Here is a 26,836-nt window from a genome sequence, read left to right as displayed (position 1 = left end):
GAGGTAGCTTGTGCCCCACCTGGCACAAGGACCTACCTGCTTTTTGGCTGTCTGTACCCTGCCCTGCTTTCCTTCATGTCCTCCCACCATGATGTCTGCTTGCTGCTTCTCTGTGTACATCAATTCTGTTCCCAGCTGCCTCCCCCACCATCTGTGTCTGCTGGTCTTTGCCCCTTCCCCTGTCCTTGCTCCAGGCTTCCCTGTCCCACCTGCTCTCTCCCTGCCAACCCCAAGGCCTCCGTACTAACCTGCCGCTTTGCACCCACCCTCACCTCCAGCCCTCAGCCGCCATGGCCGCCGTGGCCCAGCGGAGCATGCCCCTGCAGACGGGGACCGCACAGATCTGCGCCCGGCCAGACCCCTTCCAGCAAGCGCTCATCGTGTGTCCACCCGGCTTCCAAGGTAAGGGGGGGCACCGCCTCTTCCCAGCCCTTGCCCACTGGTCTCAACCCTGGAGAGAAGCCCTCTTTAGTTATTTTCTTTTTTAAATGCAGTACCAAGGCATGAGCCCAAGGCTTCACAACTATGCGATGCCAGAGCAGTCTCTCATCACAATTTTTATTCTGTATTTTTTTTTTACACACAGAGAGATGGAAGAGGTAGAGACCAAAGCTCTCTGTTCTACCACCTGTGTGAGTTTTCTTCCTCCTCCACCAAGAGCTGTCCATGGTGCTAGGGAAAGGTAGAAAGGGGAGAGACCAAAGCACTCTGCTTCACCACACATGGGAGCTCCCCACCCCCTTGGAGCTGTCCTTGGCGCACACATGGGGTGCTGGGGATCAAACCCAGCACCTGAAGCATGATAATGTGTGCATTGTAACCACTGAGCCACCTCCCAAGCCCCCAAATTGTTATTTGTTTTTAGAGAGGGAGGCAAAGGAAGAAAAGAAAGGGAGAGACATCAAAGTGCTCCACCATCCACAGAGCTCCCTGGGTGCTGTCCATGGTGTGAGAGAAGAGAGACCCCACAGCCCTGCTCGGCCATCCATGGACTTCCCCCCCGGTGCTGTCCACGGTGCTGAGACCTCCCTCCTAACCTTGCCCTAAGATAGATGAAGCTCCCTGACTGCTGTTCATGGTGCTGAGAGGAGAGAAATCTCCATCCATGGAGCTCCCTGGGTGCTGTCCATGGTGCTGAGAGAGGAGAGACCCCACAGCTCTGCTCCACCATCCATGGAGCTCCCTAGGTTCTGTCCATGGTGCTGAGAGAGGAGAGACCCCACAGCTCTGCTCCACCATCCATGGAACTCCCTAGGTTCTGTCCATGGTGCTGAGACACCCCACAGCCCTGCTCCACCACCCATGGAACTCCCTATGTGCTGTTCATGGTGTTCCCCTATGGGACCAGATATCTACCCCAGAGCCTCACATACAGGGAAGTGTACACTCTACTGGGTATTCCATGCTCCAACCCCCTGTATCTTCATTTCTCTCAATGTGAACGCAGGCATCATAGAGCCCTAGCCCACTACAGCCAGCCAGCAAACAACAGGGCTTCTTGGGCTTTAGTACCCCACTTAGGGCCATGTCACCCCCCACCACCCATACTGTCCCAGGCAGGAAATAAGCTCAGTGTCTTCCTGGCATCTGTGTTGGCAGATGACCTGTGAGGGTAAGCTGGAGAGAACACAGCTCTGCCAGCCCCACAGTCCTATGACCCCCAAGAGAGTCGATCTAAAAAGCCTCCCCCAGGTACCCTCCCAGCTTCTGCCCAGTCCACCCCAGCCTCTTCTAAAACCCTGCCATAATCTGTCAGCTTCACTGTCCCACAGTTTGGCTGTATGGCTCCTGAATCCCATCTCTGGCCTTTGAAAACACTTGGGCTAGGGAGATAGTATAATGGTTATGCAAAAAGCCTTTAATGACTGAGGCACCAAAGCTCCTGGGTTCAATTCCCTGCACCACCACAAGCCAGAGCTGATCACTCCAGGCTGTCTTTGATGTGCTTGGTTTTTGGTTTTTCTTTTAAGATTTATTTTATTTTATTCATTTAGTAAAATAACCAGAACATTCCTCTGACATAAACAATGCCAGGAATGTGGGACTTTATGCTCACAAGTCCTGAACTCCCCCACTATACCCATTCCCAGCCAGGTTTTTTATTATTACTATTATTTGTTTGTTTTGCTTGTTTGTGCAGAAGTGGGGCCTCAGCTGTGTGTGATTTCACCACACCTAGGTCAATATTTTATTCAGGTAGAAAGATAATGGGGGGTTGGCAAGAGAGACACACACACAGCCCCAGAGCTTCCTCTGGTGCCATAGCACCTCCCAGGTGGTACTGGGACTCAAGTCTAGGCCAAGGACATGGTAAGGCACTGGAGTCCTGCCTGGTGAGCTGTCTGTCTGCACTGCTCCCTGCCACATTTTTTAAATTTTATCCATTTAAAGGTTTATTGATGAGAGAGAGAGAGAGACAGAGAATGAGAGAGAGTGGGCGAGAGAGAATGAACTAGAACATTACCCTGGCATATGTGGTGCAGGGGACCAAACTCAGGACTTCATGCTTGCAAGTTGGGTGCTCTACTTGCTGAGCCACCATGTTTTTCCAAAGTATTTCTTAAGATGTTTTTATTGTAATGAGAGAGACCAGAGCCCTGCTCAGATCTGGCTTATAGTTGCACGGGGAATTGAACCTGGGACCTCTCGAGGCTCAGACATGAAAGCCCACTGCACCTGAGCTAGACAGTGACACACTCAGTAGAGGGCACATGATACCATGCATAAGCACTTGAGGTCAAGTACCTGATCCCCACCTGCGGAGAGGAAGCTTCAGATGTAGTGAAGCAGGTGTCTCTCTGTCTCTCTCCCCCCCCATCTCCTCCTTCCCTCTCAATTTCTTTCTGTCTCTATCCTAAATACCTCCCTAGCCCCATTTATTAGTGAAAGCGAGAGTGACCAAAAAACAAAAACAAAAAAAAGAGGAAAGAAACAAGTTATCACTAGAAGCAAAGAAAGAAAAAAAAAAAGGATGGTTGCAGAGGCTGAGAGGGAGGTTGAGAACTGGCACAGCTGGCTGGCGGGAGGGACGGGGGGCCTCTGGATCCAGCTGTTCACATCCCGGATGTTCACCTGCCATCTGCTCTAGGACTCCAGGCCTCCCCATCCAAGCACACCGGCTACTCCGTGCGCATGGAGAATGCAGTTCCCATTGTGACGCAAGCCCCCGGTGCCCAGCCCCTGCAGATCCAGCCCAGCCTGCTGGCCCAGGTGGGTCTCTGCCTCGTCCACCCCCACAAAGTTCTGTCCATAGGCGCTGCATTGCACTCCCAGGAAGAAATCCAGATACAAGCAGAATCTGGGGATATCGTTTTCATTATGTGTTCGTGGAGTTCATTAGGCTGGCAGACCAGGTGTTGTTTGTTTGTTTGTTTGTTTTTGAGGGGCTGGTTTGTGTTTTGCTTATTTGTTTTTGAAGGGATGGTTTGTGTTTTGTTTGTTTGTTTGTTTGGTTGGTTGGTTGGTTGGTTGGTTTGGGCTTGGGTTTTTTAAAGCCAGTCAAGGCCAGCAGTTGGACTGTATACCAACTTCAGTGACACTAATGTTAATAATTTTTCCTGATGACTCACTCCCATCTGACCAGCCAAGACAAAGCCTGGTTTTTTAGATAATACCTTTTTAATATATTTTAAATATATTTCTATTATTTGTTTTGGATAGAGACAAATTGAGAGGGGAGGGGCAGGCAGAGAGGGTGAGAGATACTTGAAGCAGTTCTGAAGTTTCCCCTGCAGGTGGTGACCAGGGGCTTGAACCTAGGTTCTTGCACACGATAATGTGTGTGCTCTACCAGGTGGCCACTACCTGGCCACCCCCATGACCAACATTTTAATCCAATTCTCCTATCTCTCTGTGACCTGAGGCAAGTTGCTTAGCATGCCTTTGCTTTTGAGTTTTTTTTTCTCTTGAAAATAAAGATTTTAAAATATTTTTTAATGGTCAGCGTTATCACTGGGGCTCAGGGCCTGCACAAGAAATCCACCACTACTCCTGACAGCCTCTTTTTTTCTTTCTTTTTAATAAAGACAGAAACTGAAAAGGAACGGGAGATACAGAGAGAGAGATACAGAGATTCCTGAAGACCTGTTTCACTGTTCATGAAGTGTCCCCCCTGCAGATGGGGACCAGGGGCCTGAACTCAGGTCCTTGCACATGGTAATGAGTGTGCCACGACCCAGCCCACCAAATAAGGTTTTTTTGTTCTTTGTTTTTAGCAACAAGGAGGCCAGCAGGGGAGCTCCTCTGATAGCTGAGAAACAGGACAGCCAGAGGCTCTCAGCCACCACCTCCCCAGGCGCTTCTCTTCTCTGGTGGCAGAGTGAAGTCACAGCCAGGGAGGTGGTGGCAGGTGTGTGAAGGGCTGTGGTGCTCCTAGTGCTGGGGCATGGTGCTGACATGGTGGCAGCAACCCATCCTGGCGACTGATGCTTCATAATGCAAACCTGTCCCCACCCTGCATGGCTTCCTCCCTCCCAACACAAAGCAGGGGATTTGTCACAAATAGGGGTGGGGAATGAGGCCTAAAATTACGCCCCAAAGTGGTGATGAAACCAGGACTCAGATCCAAGAAGTGTGACATGGCTGCACTGCTGTGTGACTGTTTCTGTTGTCAGGCTTCCACACCAGTGGGACCTAGAGCATATTAGTTCAGGAGCACCATCTTTTTAAACATAGATGGGCCCCTTCTGGCATCTTATTTATTCATTTTTTAGTGAGAGAGATATAAAGAGAAAGGCAGAGAGAGAGAGAGAGAGAGAGAGAGAGAGGCTAGAGCACTGCTCAGTTCTAGCTTATGTTGGTACTGGGGACTGAACCTGGGACCTCAGAGTCTCAGGCTGGAAAGTCTCTTTGCAGAACCACTGTGCTACCTTCCCTGCCTGCCCACCAAGACTTTTTCATGCTGCCTTTGAACACTTCCCACCTGATGCTGGTCTGTCTCCATGGTGGGCTCTGAGCTCCCCTCACCCACGTTTCAATGCCAGGCCCACCTCTTACTGACTTTGGGGACATTGTGTTTGACATTTTAATTGGATTCTTCCTTCAAAACAATACAGAGATGTGGTTTTGTAAGTTAAATGCTGCCACCTGCTTAGAAGAAAATGGTCATGGGCCGCATTATCTGATCCCAATCCCTACACCCTCCATGGCAATAATTGCTTATGTCTGAGTCAGGTGTGCAAGCCTGTTGTGCAAACTCCTAAGCTGTCTCCCCAGCCAACAAAAATTGTTATTATTATTTTTTACCACCAGAGTTATTGCTGGGGCTTAGAGCTGTCAGAAAGAATCCATAGCTCCTGGCAGCCAGTTTTTCTTTTTTTTTTTTTTCTATTTTATTTGATAAGACAGAGGGAAATTGAGGTATGGGGAAACTGAGAGGGGGGAGAGAGAAATAGAGACACCTGCAACCCTGCTTCACCATTCATGAAGCTTCCCCCTGCAGGTGGAAACTGCGGGCTTGAACCTGGATCCCTGCATATGATGACATGTGTGCTTAACTGGGTGCTTCACCACCTGGCTCCTCAATAATTCTTTTTTAAGATCTGTCTCAGGAGAGAGTTTCATTGCCTCCCTAGGGCAGGCCTTGCATTCTTCCTTTAGAGAGAGACAGAGATGAGATAGACACCATAGTGCTCTCCCTCCTCCATAGCCTCTGCACCCCAGTGCCATTCCCAATGCTCCCAGGTGGTGCTCCAGACCAGGACCTCAGGCACAGCAAGTTGTGCAGCTCCCTCCTGTTGGCTCTTTCCCAGCCCCCTCTTGAAGGTCTGGGGGACCCTATCAGATTGCCAGCACAGCCTTGAGCCCAGAGCCCGTGGGGGTTCCCGTGACTCCAGCCAGTACCCCGCTGCATGGTGACTTCCACCCTCTGCCCACAGCAGGCCTGGCCAAGTGGGACCCAGCAGATCCTGCTGCCTAGCACCTGGCAGCAGCTGACAGGTGTAGCCACACATACGTCGGTGCAGCATGCAACCGTCATCCCCGAGACCATGGCGGGCACCCAGCAGCTGGCAGACTGGAGGTGAGCGGGCAGCGGCATGAGGGGTGGGGGCTGTGCCAAGAGGCCTGGAGCAAAGGGCCTCCTGTTCCTTCCTGAGGAAGGGTGTGTTTGGACACTGTCAGACTCCTTCACTGTTATGCCAGCCACTGCTAAAGTCTCCTGTCCATTCTCTTCCCTTTGACCCACTTCCTCCCAAAATAACCTCAGTTCTGTGGTGAGAAGCCAAAGGCCTGTGTCTGTTCCCTGCGCTTTGATTCCTTATATCCCACACAGGAGTGAAATCATCCGATAAGAATTGTTTTTTATATCATGCCAGGGGTATATCCATGATATGCCTGCAGGTTTCCTGGCCAGCTTGCTTATTTGTGTATTTTGAAAGAGAGAGAGAGAGAGAGAGTGTGTGTGTGTGTGTGTGAGAGAGAGAGAGAGAGATACAGCACACCACCAAATCTTCCTTGGATGTGGTGGGAGCCAGGCTTGAACCTGGATCATGCACATGGCAAAGCAGGGCATTATCCAAGTGAATTATGTTTCTGGGCCTGCTGAAATTTTTGTATTATACTGGCTGAGAGGTGGGGGGTGCAGAGGGAGAGAGAGAGGAGAGAGACACCAAAGCATCACTCCACAGTCCAGGGAGTTTCCTCAGTGCTATCCATGGTGCTCCCACAATGCAGGGTGTAAGCCCAGGGTTTCATGCAAGGAAATGTGTGCTTCACTTGCTGACCCCTCTCCTAGCCCTGAGAAGTTATTTGTTTGTTTGTTCATTTGTTTTTTTAATTTTCTTAAGTTGCCCCCAGAGTTATCACTAGAGCTCTGGGCCTGCACTATGAATTCACTGCTCCCAGTGAGCAATTTTTCTTTTTTTTTCTTTCTATTTTATTTGATAGGACAGAGAAACTAAGAGAAGAGGGAGTATAGAGATGGAGAGACACCTGCGACTTGCTTCACTATTTTTAAAATTTTTTTTGTATTTACTTGTTTATTTTCCTTTTTGTTACCGTTGTTTTTTATTGTTGTTGTTATTGATGTCGTCATTGTTAGATAGGACAGAGAAAAATGGAGAGGGGAAAGGAAGACAGAGAGGAGGAGAGAAAGACAGACACCTGCAGTCCTGCTTCAGTGCTTGTGAAGCGACTCCCCTGCAGGTGGGGAGCCAGGGGCTCGAACCGGGATCCTTATGCCGGTCCTTGCGCTTTGCACCACATGCACTTAACCTCCTGCGCTACGGCCTGACTCCCCGCTTCATTATTTATAAAGATTCCCTCCTGCATGTGGAGAACTGGGGCTCGAGCCTGGGTCCTTGCACATAGTAATGTTTGCGTTCAACCAAGTGGACCGCCACTCGCCCCCCAGAAGTTATTTTTTAAATAAATGTGCCAGGAGACCAGACAGCTAGCCTTATTACTTCAGCTGTCATTTTTAGCCTGAAATTCAGTAACACCAGAGTGTCATCCACTGGACTGGGCTCCATGACTTTGGCTTATTTCTCAGAATTAAATTCCATTCCCGGCTGAGGCGGGAAGGGGGTGGGGGTGGGAGGTGCAGAGAGGGCATGGAGGCCTCAGGGCTCCATGGCAACTCCTGGAAGTTTCCCCTTGGTGTCTGGGAACCTGGACACATTCAGAGAGGTGCCTCTCCAACCCCTCAATACCTTTAAATATTTTATTAATTTATTTATTAGACAATGATGGAGAGAAGTTAAGAGAGAAGGGGAGATAGAGAAGGAGAGAGAAAGAGACACCTGCAGCCCTGCTTCACCACTTGTTAAGTTTCTCCCCTGCAAGTGAGGACTGGGGGACTTGAACCCAGGTCGTTTTGAACTGTAACACATGCACTCAACCAGGTGTGCACGAACCAGCCCCTAAATATTGTTTAAGAGTTCTCAGTGAAAGGTAGAGGGGAGGGGGGTCAAGAGGTGATTCACCTGGTTGAGCACACATGTTACAGTGTGTAAGGACCCAGGCTCAAACCCCTGGTCCCCAGCTACAGAGGGAAGGCTTCACAAGTGCTGAAGCAGTGCTGCGGGTGTCTCTATGTCTCTATCCAATAAATAAATAAAGATAATTTTTTTAATTTTTAAAAAGAGAGTTAGAGGGGAAGAGAGAGAATCCCCCAGTCACACTTCAGCTTCTTCTTCTCCCAAAGCTTCTGAGTAGTTAAAGAAAGGGAAGGGTGTACCTGTCTGAGTGCACACATCGCCATGAGCAAGGACCCGCGTTCGAGCCTCAGGCCCCCATGGAACGCAGGGGGAAGCTTCATAAGCAGTGAAACAGTGCTACAGGTCTCTCTCTCCCTCAAATAAATAAATTATTTTCATTTAATTTAATTTATTCATAAATGGGAAACACTGACAAAACCATAGAGTAAGGGGGGTACAACTCCACACAATTCCCACCATCAGAACTCCACATCTCATCCCCTCCCCTGATCGCTTTCCTATTCTCTATCCCTCTGGGAGTATGGACCCAAGGTCATTGTGGGGTGCAGAAGGTGGGAGGTCTGGCTTCTGTAATTGCTTCCCCACTGAACATGGGCATTGAAAGGTCAATCCATACTCCCAAAATAAATTATTTTTTTAAAGACAGTATAATGAGGAGACAGCATAATGGTTCTGCAAAAGACTCTCATGCCCAAGACCCTGAAGTCCTGAGTTCAGTCCCCAACACCACCATAAGCCAGAACTGAATAGTACTCTGCTGTCTCTCTCTTTCATTAAAATAAGTAAAATAATGATCTGGGAAGTGGCACAACGGATAAAGCATTATACTCTCAAGCCTGAGGTCCTGAGTTCCATCCCTGGCAGCACATGTACCAGAGTGATGTCTGGTTCTTTCTCTCTCTCTCTCTTCCTATCTTTCTCATTAATAAATATATAAAATATTTTTTAAAAAAATAAGTAAAATAATCATAAAAATAACGCTTGGCCTGTGTTTGCCGGCGCTGAGCCAGCACCAGGGAGCAGGCAAGGAGCAAGCACAAGGTCTTCCTCAAGGCTCAGTGAACCTGTTTTCCCTCTTCCACTCACAGGAACCTACAGACTGCTGGGAACCCGTGACCACTTTTTTTTTCCTTATCCCTCACCCCTTTCTTCCCACACTTGTGTTATATTCCTTTTACCATTCAGTTCAGTGAATTCTTGTGGCACAGACTTCCTTTCTTGTTCATTTATTATTCATTTGATGGTGAGGGAGAGTCTGTGAAATGCAGTGGAGAACAGGCTCAAGCCTGGCTTGTGCACATGGCAAAGCAATGCAGTTTGGAAACCCAAGGGAGCTATTTTGCTGACCCTCTTCCCTCCTTCATGCATCTTTACTCCACCACTTCTGTCAAAGGAGCAGAAACAGAATAAAAAAGCCAGGCACCAGTTTCTAAAGTCCACCTAACTGTCCCAAAGACCTTTATCAAAATCTCCACAGAAGTGCCTAACTCCTTCCCTTTTTCCTACCCATCCTTTCTCCCAAGTGGCAAAGATCATTTTCTAATATCCAAGTTCAAACAAATCATCCTCCAGCATTTAATTTTATTACGTGTCAAATGCGCTTTCACAGACAATTGTAGGAATTAATCTCCACTTTTAATGGTTCTGTGGGGGGGGAAAAAAGCATTTGAGTCCCATGCAGTCTAGACCCTAAGAACTCTGAAACTCGAGGATGATGGCAAGCGGTGTTTCCATCAACGTGGCCATGGCTCTTGTTAATTTTGATTTTATACCAAATTTTACATGTATTTAATCAACCTTTGGTTAATCAAATTATTCATTCAGCAAGCGAGTAATTAGCTGATGGGCTGCTACAGGTCTGAGCATTGTGTCAGCCACCAAGAGGGCTGGAAAGAACAAGGACACTCCCTCACATGAGAAGCATATGGCTGCCAGCCTTCAGAGTTTGTTTTTCAATACACATCACAGTCCCCTCACTTAGGAAGTGGCAGCGCGAACATAGCCTGCCTGCCTGCCTTGCAGAGTGGAATCAAGCCTGTTGAAGGTACTTTGTAAATTCTAACATAAAACACACACCACCATCGCCTGCTTGGGGAACTGAATCACCATGGGGGTGGGGGGGAGTCAGCTCCCCTGAGAATTCCAATTACACTTGCCTGCTTGGCATTCTTCCATGGAAAATGCTGACTTCCTGACTCCCCAGAAAAACACGCTAGTGCCATGTCTGCCGAGTAGCGCTGCCACTTCTCATGCTCCAGGGAAACTTCCAAATGAATCCACCGGGCTCGGCCCATCTCTCCAGCAGCCTCATACCGCAGCCAGAACCAGCTCTGGGTTTCATTGGTTTTAAGATTTATTGATTGAATATTTATCCACCTAGGAGGTGGCACAATGGATAAAGAAAGCACTGTTCTCTCAAGCATGAGGTCTGGACTCCTGGCATCATGTGTGCATCACATGGGCCAGTGATGCTCTGTTTCACTCCTCCCTCTCATTAATAAAATAATAATGAATCTATCTTAAAAGTAAAGATTAGGGGAGTCGGGCTGTAGCGCAGTGGGTTAAGCGCAGGTGGCGCAAAGCACAAGGACCGGCATAAGGATCCCGGTTCGAACCCCGGCTCCCCACCTGCAGGGGAGTCGCTTCACAGGCGGTGAAGCAGGTCTGCAGGTGTCTGTCTTTCCCTCTGTTATCCCCATCTCGCTCCATTTCTTTTTGTTCTATGCAACAACAATGGCATTAATAACAACAATAACACTAGTAATAACAAGAGTAACAAGGGCAACAAATGATAAAATAGATGAACAAATAAACAAACAAACAAATACATATTCTGGGGTCGGGCAGTAGTGCAGCGGGTTAAGCGCACATGATACAAAGCTCAAGGCCAGCATAAGGATCCAGGTTCAAGCCCCCAACCCCCCACCTGCAGGGGAGTCGCTTCACAGGCGATGAAGCAGGTCTGCAGGTGTCTGTCTTTCTCTCCTCCTCTCTGTCTTCCCCTCCTCTCTCCATTTCTCTCTGTCCTATCCAACAACAACAACAACAATAATAACTACAACAATAAAACAACAAGGGCAACAAAAGGGAATAAATAAAATAAATATTAAAAAAAAAGTAAAGATTAATGAATGATAGAAAGCCAGAGCATCACTCTAGCAATATGAGATGCTAGGGGTCAACCTCTGGGATCCATGCCTGCGAGTCCACAGAGCCACCTCTCCAGCCACTAATTTGGTTTTGAACTGGAAAATGGGAGGAGAGCACACAGCCAAAGTTAACCCTCCAAGTACAATGGACATGCCATGGGGCTGGGGTGTCTTCCCCCACTGAATGAAAAATTATAAATCAGTAAGTAAATCACTGGGAGTGGAGGCGCCTTTTTCTCCTAAGAGAGCTTTGAGTTCAGAAAGTCAATCAATGTCTTTTGTTCTCCCCACCCCATTCTCTCCTACAGGAACACTCATGCGCACGGCAGCCATTACAATCCCATCATGCAACAGCCAGCACTGCTGACTGGTCATGTGACCCTCCCAGCAGCTCAGCCTTTAAATGTGGGCGTGGCCCATGTGATGCGGCAGCAGCCAACCAGCACCACCTCCTCCCGGAAGAGTAAACAGCACCAGTCCTCTGCCAGGTAGGTGCCCACCCTCTCATATCCAGAACGGGAAGTTGGAGTCATTCCTTGGCTGGGTTCCCCTCCGTGACTTGCATGCCCATATGCTCTGGGTCCCTGGTTTGTGGGTACAGAGACAACGTTTGGCTCATGCTGGGGATTAAGGAAAGCAGTCATTGCAAGGCTGGGGACAGTGGTCAGCGTCTGGACCATGAGCCAGTCTATCCTCTCTGTTTCACTAAAAGCCATTTACCATAAGAACTCTTTCTTTTTAAAAAAAAAAAAAGTTATAATACATTATCATACACAAGGATCCGGGTTCAAGCCCCTGGTCCAAACCTATAAGTAGAAAGCTTCATGAGAGGTGAAGCAGTACTGCAGGTGTCTGCTTGTCTCTCTCCTTATCACCCCCTTCCCTCTCAATTTCTCTCTGTCATGATAATAGCATCCTAGGAAATGGCACAATGGGTAAAACATTGGGCTCTCAAGCATGAGGTTCTAGGTTTGATCCCCAGCATCATATGTGCCAGGGTGATGCTCTGGTTCTGTCTCTCTCTCTCTCTCTCTCTCTCTCTCTGTCCCTCTCTCATAAATACATATCTTGATTTTTAAAATCATAATAATAAAGAAGGGGACTGTCTTTGGCATCTGAAGTCAAAACTTTAGCCAATTTAGTTGCCTGCTTCATTATCAGCAGTATCTTTGGTTAATCCTGGGCACTAGGGGTGTTTTCTGTTCTCCTTAAATCCAATCCCATCTCAGTGAGTCCTAAAAAGAAAACACCAAATCTGGGATAAGCAAGGTGGCTCACCTGGGAGTGTTCCTGCTTTGTCACACAGGAGACCCATGTCTGAGCTCCAGAACCATGGCACTGGGGGATGTCTTAATGCTGTGGTATTCTAATTGAAACAGTTCTAATTGAAACAGTCAGCTGAAGCAGTGAAGCCTAGAAAGCAGCAACCTCAAAAGCTGATCAAGAGTGATGCTTGACTACAAGCTGCAAGAACCCATTTGTATGACATTTCTGGAAAAACAAAACTCTGTGGAAACAGAGGTTGGGCTAGGAGAGGTGGGGTCTAGGGTAGGAGAGATTAGACAGGACAGGAGGGGATTTTGCAAGGTGAGAAAACAGTCCTGTGTCTGGACTTCTATGGGGAGTGGGGGATGAGGCCATAACTAGAGAGTTCTTGAAATTCACTGAGCATTTTATTTTACATTTATTTACATATTTATTTTGGTGAGCTGAGGCTTCATGTCTGCATGATTCCACAGCTCCCATTGGACAACATTTTTTTTCTTTTTTTTCTAATGTTCATTATTTATTTATTTATTGCCACCAGGGTTCTTGCTGAGCCTCGGTACCAACACAATGAATACACTGCTCCTCGTGGCCATTTTTTCTCTTTATTCTTTTTTTTCTTTCCTATTTTATTTGCTGGGGAGGTGGGGAGCTAGAGAAGAAGAGAAAAAGAGAACCACATACAGCACTGCTTCACTGCCTATGAACCTTTTCCCCTGCAGGCAGGAAACAGGGACTTGAACCCAGGTCCTTGTGCACGGAAATGTGTGCACTCAGCCGGTGTACCTCCTCCCAGCCCCCATCAAGTATTTTAAAGGTGTTTTTACATATATATATATATATATATATATATATATATATATATATATATATATTTTATTCCCTTTTTGTTGCCCTTGTTGTTTTATTGTTTTGTTATTGATTTCGTTGTTGTTGGATAGGACAGAGAGAAATAGAGAGAGGAGGGGAAGACAGAGAGGGGGAGAGAAAAATAGACACCTACAGACCGGCTTCACCACTTGTGAAGTGACTCCCCTACAGGTGGAGAGCCAGGGGCTCAAACCAGGATCCTTACGCCTGTCCTTGCGCTTTGCCTGGACAGGCAAACCACCTGCGTTTAACCCAACCTGCGCTACTGCCCAACTCCCCAGGAGAGATTCAAAAGCAAAACAAAATTGAAAGCAAGATTGTGTGGCTGCAGAATTGCTCTCACATTCTTAAGTGGTACTGACTTAGAGGTCCCTAAGTGCTTACCTGGCAGCCCGACTTGATCACAGAGGGACTCCCTATTGTGTCACCTCCCTGCTGTCTCCTTGCCCCCAACTGGCTTTACAAAGGTGCATTGCCCTGCATTTGAAGATCAATACAATTATAGCAGAAGCTATGTGTTTGTCTATTTTTTAAGGCCAGTGCCAGAGGCAAAACAGCCTGAGAGACCAGACGGTTCTCCCTTGGCGGGTGGTGCAGCCAGACATGTTTTTCTCTAACAATGCCAAGTGGAGATGTTTTCACTGCTGCCATGGTGAAAACAGTCTCAGAATTGTGACATATTAGAAATAACAAATCCATAGGCTTATGGTAAGCACAAACAATGGGGACAAGCTTATTACTTTATTGCCAGCTCGCTCCGCCAACCAGAACCAAGCAGCCCATCTGATACTGGCTAAGCGTAAATTCAATAAATGCAAGTTTATGGGATTATTTGCAGCTTCCTGCCATCCATTTAGCTTGAAGGTGCTAGAGTCTCTAAAAACAGAGTAGACGTTTTGGTCTCCGTATAGATTTGAGTCCTTGGCAATAACCAGTAGCAAGGGTCGATGGGAAAAGGAAAGTGGTTCTTCCTGGAAGTTATTAGCAACAGCAAAAGCTAACTTGATAAGGAATTCCAAGCAGAGCCAAAGCAGGACTTTGAGATCGTTTTGTATGGTTTAGTTTCCTCCTGGATTTCTCCCAGTTTTCATTACAGTTCAGACTGGTGAGCTTCCTTTGAAGCTCAGATGTAAAACTCCAGATAAATCTCTCTTGTGGTATATTCAAACACAAGTGCTTTCTGGCTACATCTCTTCCCCAGAGAAGAAGTAGAGGAAGCTTTAGTTCTAGAAACTGAAGAAATAAATGTTCTAGTTTAGTAAGTAGCAAGTCAAACACGGGCAAGGAAACCAAAGATCGGGGGCCGAGGAGATAATAGTATAGTGGTTCTGCAAAAAGATTTTCAGACCTGACACCAAAGGTCCCAGGTTCAATGTTCAGCACCACCATAAGCCAGAGCTGAGCAGTGCTGTGGTGGAGGAAGGAAGGAAGGAAGGAAGGAAGGAAGGAAGGAAGGAAGGAAGGAAGGGAGGGAGGGAGGGAGGGAAATGGAGAGAGGGCAGGAGGTAAAAAGAAACCAAAGATCTGTGTGGCAAATGTCATTTCTGACAACTCCATCTGAAAAACAGTACCAAATTTGAGAGACAAGACAGAACCCAGAAAATAGGAAATAGGACATTTAAACAGATAAGGTGAATAGGAGTCCACCCAGTAGAGTGCACGTTATACTGGAGTGGCAGGGAGGCAGTTTTGAACCCAGCACCATGTGGGAGTGTCACAGTCAGCATGGGGGAGCTCCATAGATGGTGGAGCTGTGCTGTGATGTCTTTCCTTCTCCCTTCTCAATAAAATAAAATAAAGAATAAAAATCAGGCTGGGGAGGAGGTCCTTAGCAAAACAGCATATGCTGAAGACCTGGATTCACTGTCCAGCACCACATAAAGATGCATTCATTGACTGGACAGCAGCACACCCAGTTGAGTGAGTGCACACAGTACCATGTGCAAGGACCCGGGTTCAAGCCTCTGCAGAAGGAAAGCTTCACAAGTGGTGAAGCAGATCTGCAGGTGTCTCTCTTTCTCTCTCCCTCTCTAGTTCCCACTCCCCTCTCAATTTCTCTCGTCTCTATCCAATAAATAAATGTTTTAAATACATTGATTAATTATGTAATTAATAATGGCTTTGTAACGGTTCAGGAGGTGGCCTAGTTAGCAGTTACAGGTAAAATCTGGGGATACCCTTAGGTCCCTGGCTTTGGTCTGGCAGAGCTGGGCCTCCAAGCTGATGGGGAGTGGGTGGCGGGTTCACAGATGGGTGCTGACCCCAACAGCTGTGTCGTTGCAGGAACGTGTCCACCTGCGAGGTGTCGTCGTCCTCCCAGACCACAGGCTCCCCGCAGCGCTCCAAGCGGGTGAAGGAGAACACACCCCCACGCTGCGCCCCAGTGCTGGGCAGCCCGGCCTGCGGGGCTGCGGTCACCTGCAGCTGGGGGGACGCTGCAGGGGGCTCCGCACGGGAGCGCCAGCGCCAGACCATCGTCATCCCCGACACCCCCAGTCCCACAGTCAGCGTCATCACCATCAGCAGCGACACGGACGATGAGGAAGAGCAGAAGCATGCGCCCACCAGGTGAGGCCACACCTGCCTGGACATGGCCACCCAGCAGGGGCACCCCCACTCTCCACCCACCCACCCACCCCCAACTCGGCCAGGGGACAGGGTCCTAGGGCTGCTTCAAGAGACTGCCAGACACATGTGCCTCAATCATGCAAAGTCACAATAGTCTGAAATTGCTGTGATCTTTAAACCATGGTCAGCGGCTTGGGGTACCAGAAATCAGAAAGTTCCTGCAGGCCTGTTTCCAGCCCCAGGAGCTTGAACACCCCCACTTGGAGCTGGGCAGAGCATGGCTCTAACATCGCCGTGAATTGCCGGGTTAATCTAAGTTTCCCCGTATCTGCTTAACCTGTTCCTTCAGAGTGTCCATCAGCCTGTCACCTAAAGACCCTTTTGTGTGTCTCCAAGCCACCAGGAGCCTCTCTCTGGTCTCTTATTTCCTGGGAGGAAGGGGCATGTGTTCACTGTTTGCCAGACAATGAATGGTCCAGGCTCAAGCAGAGCAGGATTTCAACTTGGGTGACTTTGTCCTTCTAGAACATTCTACCCCTTGTCCCTCTGCACCCTCACCTGCCCACTCCTCACACTGAAACTGGGGAAAGGGAGGCTGGCTACTCCCAGTCAGGCCCAGTGCCCACATCTGGAATGCAAACTTCCCCTTCACAGGGTGACAGGTTGAGTACAGTGCCCCTTGTTCGTCACCACACACCCCTTTGGTGTGACATGAAGCCCCCACCCTCGAGATCATTACCAAAGGGACAGGCAGGCAGGTGAGAGCATGCTCACTGAGGCTGTCCCAGCCCTTCCTGTCTCCACAGTGAAGTGTGGTGTTTGGTCTGGTTTTTCTGACACCTGCTGCTGGGGCTGGGGATGTCCTTCTCCTCCCTTCCCTGCCTCAGCCTGGTCACTGGGTGTCACAGAAGAGTGTCACAGGGTGCTTCTGTCCCTGGCACTGTGCCAGGACCTGGAGGGAACCTAAGGTCAGGAGGCCAGGAAAACAATGATTCACCCTCCACCTGCCCATTCCACAGTTTTCTCCATCTCCAATTTTTTTTTCTTTTTTCCCTCCAGGGTTATTGCTGGGCTCGGTGCCTGCACCATGAATCTACCGCTCCTGGAGGCCATTTTTCCCCCTTTTTGTTGCCCTAGTTGTTGCAGCCTCGTTGCGGTTATTATTGCCATTGTTGACATTGCTTTGTTGTTGGATAGGACAGAGAGAAATGGAGAGAGGAGGGGAAGACAGTGAAGCGCCCGTGAAGCGACTCCCCTGCAGGTGGGGAGCCGGGGGCTCGAACTGCATCTCCATTTTTTTTAAAGATATATTTTGGGCCTGGGGCAACAAACAGCGCAGCCAGTAAAGGATACAAGCTGCCATGCACAAGGAACTGCAGGTGTCTCTTTCTCCCTCTCTATCTCTCCTTCTCTTGCCCAATTTCTATCATCATAATAAAATTAAATTGAAATTTCTAAAAATATTTTATGAGGCCAGGAAATAGCTCAGCTGCTAGAGTGAAGGGCTTTCATATCCAGTGCTTCTAGTTCAATCCCAGGAACCACATCTACCAGGGTGGTACCCTGATTTCTCTCTCTCTCTCTCTCTCTCTCCCTCACTCCTTCGCTCCTCTCCCTCTTGTGAAACTCTACCTTATATGAAATAAATAAAAAAATCAATGTACTTTTTTTACGGCTTGATTTTACTTCATCCAAGAGAAAGAGAGTGTCACACGAGACAGAAATCAGAGCTCCACTCTAGGATACACAGCACCGGGGATCGAACCCAGAGCCTTGGGTGCGTGAGTCCTGCACTCTCCCAGCAAAGCTCTGTCCCCAGCTGCCCAAGTTCCCTTTTTGGTGACAGCCCCCAGCTGAGTGGACACCATCATGCCCCCTACCCTACCCAGAGATAGTGTGGGCTCAGTGCTCCCCTCACCAAGAGGAAGGGAGGGGCTAGTGGTCAGAGCTAGGATGATGGATCTCTGAGCACCCAAGTTCATTGGAGGAGAGACAAGGGAAGTAGGGAGCAGAAAGGCACAGGACTTGCACGCAGGAGATCTCCAGTTTCAGTATTGACGATGGTGGTCGTGACGATGGTGGTCGCGATGGTGATGGCAGCATTAGCAGATGGCGCAGTGGTAAAGTGCTGAACTTGCCCCTCTTGATTTATTTGTTTACTTGTTTGACAGAGAACTCAAGAAGGAAGAGAAAGAGAAAGAGAGAGGGAGACCAACCTGTAGCACTACTTCATCACTCATGAAGCTTCCCCTACAGATGGGGCCAGGGGACTTAACCCAGATCCTTGAGCACCACTAGCTAGCCCCCCTGACCCTTTCCTCTCTCTCTCTCTCTCTCTCTCTCTCTCTCTCTCTCTCCCTCGCCCTTTCCCTCTCCCCACCCCTTGTCTTTGTTTTATTTATTTATTTATTTTGAATAGAGAAACGGAGAATTTGAGAGGGAGGAAGGTTAAGAGGGAGAGAGGCAGAGAACAGAGAGAAACCTGCAGGACTGTTTCTTCACTTGTGAAGCTTCCTCCCTGCAGCTGGAGACCAGGGGCTGAACCCTTTGCACATTGTAATATGTGCATTCAGCCAGGTGTACCACCCAGCCCCGTCCCTCTCTATTTAAATATATATATGAACAATCTAGGGGTGGGCAGACAGTGGCAGCTCCTGCTCAGAATCTGGAATTATCAGTGAGGTGCCAGGTTCCACCCCCAGTTGAGCCCAGACCAGAGCAGAGCTGCTCGGTCTCTTTCCCTCCTAAAAATGAATGAGTTGCTTAAAACAAGTAAATTGGGACCAGCAAGAGAGCTCACCTAGGAAGGTGCCTGCTTTGTAATATGTGCAGTCCAGGTTCAAGCACAGACCCCATGAAAATGGGAAAAGCATCTGTGCTGTGGTGTCTTTCCATCTTTATGTCTTCCTGCGAAAAGAGAGAGAGAGAGACTGGTTCAGAATTGGGGAGACAGAATATTTATTATGCAAATGGATTACATGCCTGATGCTTTGAGGTCCCATGTTCAATCCCTAGCACTCAAGAGGAGAGAGAGAGATAGTGGGAGAAAGAGAGAGAGATTAAGAGAGAGAGAGAGACCAACCTGTAGCACTATTTCATCACTCATGAAGCTTCCCCCTGCAGATGGGGCCAGGGGACTTAAACCAGATCCAGAGGAGAGCAGTGCTCTAGTTCATATCTGTCTATGTATCTCTCTCTCCCTTTCATTTAAATAAATAAAAAGGTTAAGTACCTATTTAATTAAAAAAAAATCCCAGAGTGATGAAGCTACAGCAAAGCCAAATACATACACATATATGTGTATATATATATATACATATATACACACACACACACACACACACACACACACACACACACATATATAGTGGGGGGGCCAGGTAATAGCACATTCAGTTGAGTGCACATTACCATGTATAAGGACCCAGGTTCAAGCCCATGGCCCTCACCTGCAGGGGGTGGGGAAGTTTTAGGATCAGTGAAGCAGGGCTGCAGGTGTCTCTCAGTCTCTCCCTCTTTCTCCCCCCACCATTTCTCTTTGTCTTCTCAAAAAAAATAATAATAATAATATACAAAATAAATTTAAGAGCAAAGTAATGTAGCTGGCCAGCAGGTGGCATGGTGGTAAAGCATTGAATTAGCCAGCATGAGCTTGAGGCCCTGCACTTGATCCTGGGCATCACACATGCCATAATGATGCTCTGGCTCCATTCATCCTCTCTCTCTCTCTCTCTCTCTCTCTCTCGCTCCCTCGCTCTCGCTCTCGCTCTCTCTCACTCTCAAAATAAACAAAATCAAGCTTTAAACACATTACCAGTCAGGTGCATCATACACTTGAACACAGCACATCTTTCGGTCTCACCAGATAAGATGCCTCAATAAGGGGGAGGGTTGCCTGGGGGAGCCTGAGGGGCAAGAAGCAAGACAAAGCCCCCATGAATCACGAGCCACAAAGTGAGTGTCAGCCCCACAAGATGAGCATTCAGGACTCAGGGAAACTTGCTCGAGGAAATAACAGGTGGTTTAAGACAATTGCAGATTGACCTGGTATGGGAGTGGGGGGAGATGGCTCAAATGTGGGCAGAGGGTAACATCCAGGTAGTAGAGAACGTGGGTGTGAGGAAGGAAAGGACCTGCTGGGGGATTCTCCTTTGGAAGAGCCCAAGGAAGACCCTCATTTCTGAGAAGACCAGGATGTACCCCCAAGTACACCTTTTGAGAAACCCCTCAGCTGCTTCCCAGCTAGTAGCTTCTAAACCTTATAGATTCTGACTGTTCTCATTCCAACGCTGCTCTCCCCAAGCCACAAACACCCTGATTCTTTGCATCTTGGGGTTCCAAGGCCATAAGCTTGCACTCATCCACTGTGGCTGGGCTGACTTATCCCACTCTATATTTCAGAGGAAGAGACACTAAGCACTGCTCCACCTTCTGTAGAGCTTCCACCAGTGCTTTGATGCTCCCATATGCTTCCAGGGCTCATACTCAAGGTTTCATGCATGGCAAGGTGTGTGGCCTACTGGCCCAGCCCTTTATCAGCTGATTACCTCACAGCCTCCGAACAGCGGCTAGAGCAAGAGACAAGGGCCACTCACAGGGACAGTGACATAAGATCAACTGCCAGCACCTCCATCCCATTGTCCTCTTGAGCCAACGTGAGATAAAGGATGGCAAACCCACATGTTCACACCTGCTAGAACGAGTCCTTAGATCCCCAGCACGCAGTGGCATTGCCTAGGGCTTTTAGAATGCCAGGATGCCGTTACCTGTGATGCCCAGTAGGTGGCACTGTTGGCTGCTGGAGCAGGGGGATGGGAGCCATTCCCATATTTGGGGGGGGGAGCCTAACAACCCCAGATTAAAGGAGAGATATCCACCTACCCAAGGTTTCCACCTGCGCTTTCTCGTGCATCTTGTCAAGGGGTTACCCCCAGGAGCGGTGGATTCATAATGCCAGCACTGAGCCCCAGCAATAGTGGCAATACAGGAAGGAAGGCAGGCAGGCAGGCAGGCGGGCAAACATATATATAATATTTTTTATTGGGAAATTAATGGTTTACAGTAAATACAATTTTTGATACATGTGTAAAATTTCTGTTTTCTGCAAAATACTCTTGCCCCCAGCCTAGGTCCTCCTCCATTATGCACCAGGACCTGAAAGCCCCTGCCCCCAGAGTCCTTTACTTTGGTACAATACACAGTACTTTATTTATGAGAGAGAAGTGGAGAGAGAGGAGAAGAAGAATAAGAAGGAGGAGGAGAAGAAGGAAGATCACCGGAACATCACTTTGACACATGCAATGCCAGGGATTAAACCAGGGACCTCATACTTGAGAATCCAATCCCTTATCCACTGTGCCACCTCCTGGGCTGCTCAAATATAATTTTAGAGGGCCAGGCAGTAGCACAGCAGGTTAAGTGCATATGGCACAAAGCTCAAGGACTGGCTTAAGAATCCCCAGTTTGAGCCCCCGGCTCCCCACCTGCAGGGAGTTCGCTTCACAAGCAGTGAAGCAGGTCTGCAGGTGTCTATTTTTCTCTTCCTCTCTGTTTTCCTGTCCTCTCTCGATTTCTCTCTGTCCTATCCAACAACAATGACAGCAATACCAACAACAACAAGGATAAACAACAAGGGCAATAAAGGCAACTCTGGAGGAAATACATGTGTGTGTGTGTGTGTGTGTGTGTGTGTGTGTATTATTTTAAGACACAAACCTGAAACCATGTTTAGTTACCAAAATTGAATGGAAAAGTGGATGTAGGCTGGGGAGACAGCATAATGGTTCTGAAAAAAAGACTTTCACACCTGAGGCTCCCAAATCCCAGGTTCTGTCCCCAGCACCCTCATAAGCCAAAGCTGAACAGTGATCTGGTCTCTCTGTATCTCTCTCTCTCTCTCTCTCTCCCTCCCTCCCTCCCTCCCTCTCTCTCTGTTATCAAAACAGAATAAATAAAATATTTTAAAAGTGAAAGAAAGAAAAAAGGAAGAAGGGAAGGAAAGATGAAATCCTGGTTCTGGGTTCGAACCTGACTCTGCCCCTATCCGGGTGATGTAACAGCAAGTTACTTCGTTTGCCCATGTCTGCCACCCCTGGTCTTTAAGAGGAGAGTTGTCATCCTCACTGGGGGTTGGGGGGCAATTTTGTAGAGCAATAGAGCAAGCAAAGTATAGATGTCACCTCTCCCCCTCCACCTTCCACTGTGGGGTCAGGAGGGACGTCACTTGTGGAAACTTCCCTGGGGACAGATAGCATAATAGTTATACAAATAGACTCTCAAGCCTGAGGCACAGAAAGGCCCAGATTCAATTCCCTGGCAGCACTGTAATCCAGATCTGGTTCAATTAAATTAAAATAAAGGATTTTAGGGCCAGGCAGTGGTATACTTAGTAGAGCAGATATGTTGCAATATACAAGGACCCAGGCTCAAGGTCACTCATGGGGTCTTGCTTTGAGAAGGAACACAAGGCCTCTGCCTCTAACCCGTGATGAGGAGGGCTTTGGGGGCCTCGTTCATGAAAATAGACCTCTTTTATCATGGCAATGAAAGTCTCTGAATATATGCACTTGATTCCTCCTCTGCCTTCTGAGTCCGTAACTATTACCAGTGTTGAACCAGCCATATAGCTTGCCTGGACAGTGAACTGCTTTGCCTTGTGCACCACCCAGTTCCAGCATGGCCCCCACCACATTGAGTCCCACCAGAAGCCAAAGGTCCAAACGGCTACTCTGGGGGGGAAAGGTCAGTTGGCAGCATTTAACAACTCACTGTGGGAGGTTTTATGAAACCCCTTTATGTGTTTGTCTGTCTTTGTGTGTGTGTACACACACACACACACTTGTTAATTTTGTTAATTGAATAGAGACAGAGAAACTAAGAGGAAAGGAGGAGACAGAAAGAGAGATAGAGATTCCTACAGCCCTGCTTCGCCAGTCACCAGCCTTCCCCCTTGCAGGTGGAGGCCAGTAGCTCGAACCTGGGTTCTTGGAATGGTAACATGTGCACTCAACTGGGTGTACCGCCATAGAGCCTTACGCCTAACTGATGACTGTGAATTGTCTGCCCCACAGTCTCCCCTGTCAGTCACCTGGTTTCACCCCAGGCAGGACCCACCCACCCAGAGGAGTCTTCTCGCAGCCCTGGTCCCATAAGTTAGTGAGGTGGTAGTGACAGCAAAGGCAGCAGCTGACTCTTCTAGAGTGATTGAGGCAGGCACTTCCCAGGCACCTTTTCTGCCCCAGGTCACACTGCAGGGCCTGTGTCCTCACCCCCAGACATAGATAGCAGGGACCAGATGTCTGGCCTGGGGTTGTGGCTAGGTGTAGGGAGGCTGGATCTCAGACCATCACTTCTCTCTCACTCCTCTTGGGAGCTCCTTCCCTCCTGCCTTCTGTAGGGCAGCTACCTGGCTGGCCTCAGGGTGACCTTCTGCTCCGCCCCTGGGGCTCTGGAGCTGAGTGCTGACCTTGGAGAAAGTCCAGCCTATGACTGGCTCGCAGCCTGGGGCCTGGCACTGGTGTGGGGTGTGCTATAAATACCAGCCTCTCTCAGCATGCTGGCTGAAATGGGCAATCAATGCACAAAAATAGATGAAATTCCAATTTTAGCACCATCACAACCAGCAACAAGCTTCGTCCCTCTCACCCCCTGCTGCCCGCTGAACCTGGAGACAGACAGGCTGTTTCCTAAATAACTTGGGGGATTAGGGGGCAAGGGTCCTTCCAAGTCACTAAGACCCTGGTTCAATCCCCTAGTCCCTCCCTGCCTGCAGTGGGGGAAGCTTCCTGAGTGCCAACACAGGTCTACAGATGACTGCCATGCTCTCTGTCTCTTCCTTCCCTTTCAACCTCTCTATCATATGAATTCACAAAAATGTGTGTGTGCACGTGTCTGTGTGTGTGTGTGTGTGTGTCTGCGTGTGTGTGCATGTCTGTGTGTGTCTGCGTGTGTGTGCATGTCTGCGTGTGTGTGCATGTCCGTGTGTGTGTGCATGTCTGCGTGTGTGTGCATGTCTGTGTGTGTGCATGTCTGCGTGTGTGTATGCATGTCTGTGTGTGTGCATGTCTGCGTGTGTGTGTGCATGTCTGTGTGTGTGCATGTCTGTGTGTGTGCATGTCTGCGTGTGTGTATGCATGTCTCTGTGTGTGCATGTCTGCATGTGTGTATGCATGTCTCTGTGTGTGCATGTCTGCGTGTGTGTGCATGTCTCTGTGTGTGCATGTCTGTGTGTGTGCATGTCTGTGTGTGTGCATGTGTGTGCATGTCTGTGTGCGTGCATGTCTGCGTGTGTATGTGTGTCTGTGTGTGTGCATGTGTGTGCATGTCTGCGTGTGTGTGTGTGTGTGTGTGTGTGTGTGTGTGTGTGTGTGTGTGTGTGAATGTCTGCGTGTGTGCGTGTCTACGTGTTTTACTTTATTGCCACCAGGCCACTATGAATCCACCACTCTGGGAAGCCATTTTTTTCTTTTCTTTTTTTTTTCTATTTTATTTGACAGGACAGAGAGAAGTTGAGAAAGGAGGGGAGAGAGGTAGAGAGACATCTGCAGACCTGCTTCACAAACACTGATGAAATGCCCCTTCTGCAGGTGGGAAGCCGGGGCTCGAACCCAGGTCTGTGTGCATGGTCCTACGTGCACTTAACCAGGTGTGCCACTTCCTGGCCCCAATACATATATGTTTTTAAGTCAGTGGCTCTGCTCTTGCCAGGTAAGTCTCACAACAGAAGCCAGAGAGGTAGCTCACTAGGTAGGGCACCTGCCCAGCCATACCCTGTCCCCAGTCTCACTCCCCACCTTTGCCTTCCAGCACCGTCTCCAAGCAGAGGAAGAATGTCATCAGCTGTGTGACCGTCCATGACTCACCCTGCTCCGACGCCTCCGGCAACAGCAGCCCCTTCTCTGTGCTGCACCGCTCGGGCCCCCACACCTCCGCACCTGATGGCAAAGGCGGACCCGACAGCAGCCATGGCACAGGGAACCCCCGAACCATCATCGTGCCCCCACTCAAGACCCAGCCCAGCGGCGATGTGCTAGTGGAGGGAGACAGCCTGGGGCCAGGTAAGGGCGCCCTCCCCATACCTGCCCCCCGGGAGCTGGGGGGACTGTGCTGGGCATCCCTCCCACACGCTTCCAGGGACTGAGCCCAGGGATCATGGCCACATCACAGAGTGACCTTGGGGCCCCACGTTCAGGTCCCTGGGCTTGCTTTTTATTTGTTTTTATTTATTTGTAGTTTTTCACTTTCCGTGTTTGTTTATTTTATAAAGATGGAAGGAGAAAGAGAGGCACCTGCAGCCCTACTTCACCACTTGGGGAGCCCACCCACCCCCCGCAGGTGGGGAGTAGGGGCTTGAACCCAGGTCCTTGCACATTGTAGTGTGTGTGTGTGCTCAACTGGGTGTGCCACCCCTGGCGCTCTTTTGTTTAACATTTTATTTAATTTATTTTGGATAGAGGCAGAAAGAAATGACAGAGAGAAAGAGAGACACCTCCCCATCTGCAGGGGCTAAGTTCCACAGATGGTGCAACAAGGCTGCAGTTATCTCTCTGTCACTTCGCCTCTTTATCTCTCCCTCTCCTCTCCTCTCAATTTCCCTCTGTCTCTATCCAATAATAAATAAATAAATAAAAATATTGAGAGAGAGAGAGAGAGTGAGAGAGAGGGCGACCTGCAGCCCTACTTCACTGCTTGTGAAGCTTCTCCCTTGCAGGTGGAAACTTGGGGCTTGAACCATGTATGTTCTACCTGTGCTCTACTACCCTAATGTCTGGTTTTGAGAAAGAGAGAGAGAAGTAGAGAAGACATACCACTCCACCCTTCCTGGTGCTGTCCCTGGTCCTCTCATCTGGTGTCAGGGCCTCACATAGAGTTAAAGCACACACTCTCCTGGGTGAGCTATTTCCCAGCCTCTTGTTTGCTTGTTTGAGATTTGCTTATTTCACTAGCACCCTTTGGTACACTTGGGGTGCGGGGACTGAATCTGGGGTACCAAGGTATTCAGGTGCTGGGCTCTGCAGCTGAGCCATTGCCCTCTCTGGTTATCTGTAGCCTTTGTCACCTGTCACTCTGCGTCTTCATATTTCAGTGCAGATCCCCAACAGCCCTGGATACCTCCCCCAAGTGCCCAGGACCTCCAGATGTGTCTGCCCCCACCCACCTACCCAGGACAACCTCTGGGGTCCAGAACCTTCTCCCAGGCTGGGGTCCCACCTGAGGAGTGTGCCCCCTCGTGGCTAGGGCTGCCCCTGACCTGTCCCTCTTCCCTCCGCCCACAGCCGTCAGCAGCAGTCACCACTCATCCTCCTACAAGTCCAAGTCCTCCAGCAACACAGCCACGGCCACCAGCGGTCACTCCTCAGGGGGCGGGGCCATCGCCTACCGCCAGCCACGGCCAGGCCCACACTTCCAGCAGCAGCCCCTCAACCTCAGCCAGGTAGGCTGCCCTCCCAAGCCCAGGCACCCCAAACTCAGGGAACCCCAAACCCAGGCCAACGCATTAAGGGGGGACTGGCAGGATTGGCACAGTGAGAGCCCCTCAGAGCACCTGGGCTGTGACAGCCAGCCGAGGATCTCCCCCCACCTCCAGATGTCCCTACAGAAGGGGTCCTGGAACACACCTAGGCCTCAACCTGCCACCTCCCCACTCCTTCCACCTCTTCATCCCTCACTCCTGTCTCCTCCCTCGTCCCTCTCCGTCCTCCCTCTCCCTCCTCCCTCCCCCTTTCCATCCACTGCTCCCCATTGCCCCCCTCTCCTCCCTCCTCCCCATCTGCCTCCTCTCTACCTTCCCTTCCTCCCCACCTCCCTCTTCTCCTCCTCATCTTTCTCCTCTCTCCCTCCTCATCATCTCCCTTTTCTCCTCCCCCTCTACCTCCACCCCCATGTCCCCATCTCCCTTCTCTCCTCCTTCCCCCTCCCTCTCTCCCCCTCCTCACCCTCTCCTTCCACCCCTTCCTCCTCATCGCTCCCCTCTCTTCCTCCCCTCCTATCCATTTTCTTCCTACCCTTTCCCCTTTTCCTCTCCTTCCTCAACAACACTGTCCCCCT

The 26,836-nt window shown here is 49.3% G+C and overlaps 1 protein-coding gene across 4 annotated transcripts in view; it reads left to right on the top strand.

Annotated features, from left to right (window-relative positions):
- The window catches only part of HIPK2 (homeodomain interacting protein kinase 2), a 159,653-nt gene that overhangs the window by 130,569 nt on the left and 2,248 nt on the right, over window positions 1-26,836 (top strand). For 3 of the 4 annotated variants that reach the window (XM_060196665.1, XM_060196669.1, XM_060196668.1), the window contains exons 8-14: window positions 279-402; window positions 3,089-3,210; window positions 5,877-6,019; window positions 11,395-11,574; window positions 15,506-15,790; window positions 24,596-24,846; window positions 26,065-26,222. In XM_060196665.1, the coding sequence (XP_060052648.1) occupies window positions 279-402; window positions 3,089-3,210; window positions 5,877-6,019; window positions 11,395-11,574; window positions 15,506-15,790; window positions 24,596-24,846; window positions 26,065-26,222 (1,263 nt within the window). The remainder of the gene's footprint in view (window positions 1-278; window positions 403-3,088; window positions 3,211-5,876; window positions 6,020-11,394; window positions 11,575-15,505; window positions 15,791-24,595; window positions 24,847-26,064; window positions 26,223-26,836) is intronic. The other variant, XM_060196666.1, reaches the window with a different exon arrangement.

Source organism: Erinaceus europaeus, chromosome 8 (assembly GCF_950295315.1).
Source record: "Erinaceus europaeus chromosome 8, mEriEur2.1, whole genome shotgun sequence".
In the NCBI taxonomy this organism is placed as follows: domain Eukaryota; kingdom Metazoa; phylum Chordata; class Mammalia; order Eulipotyphla; family Erinaceidae; genus Erinaceus; species Erinaceus europaeus.
Note: the sequence above shows the minus strand (reverse complement) of the source record. Positions and strands in the feature narration are given on the sequence as shown.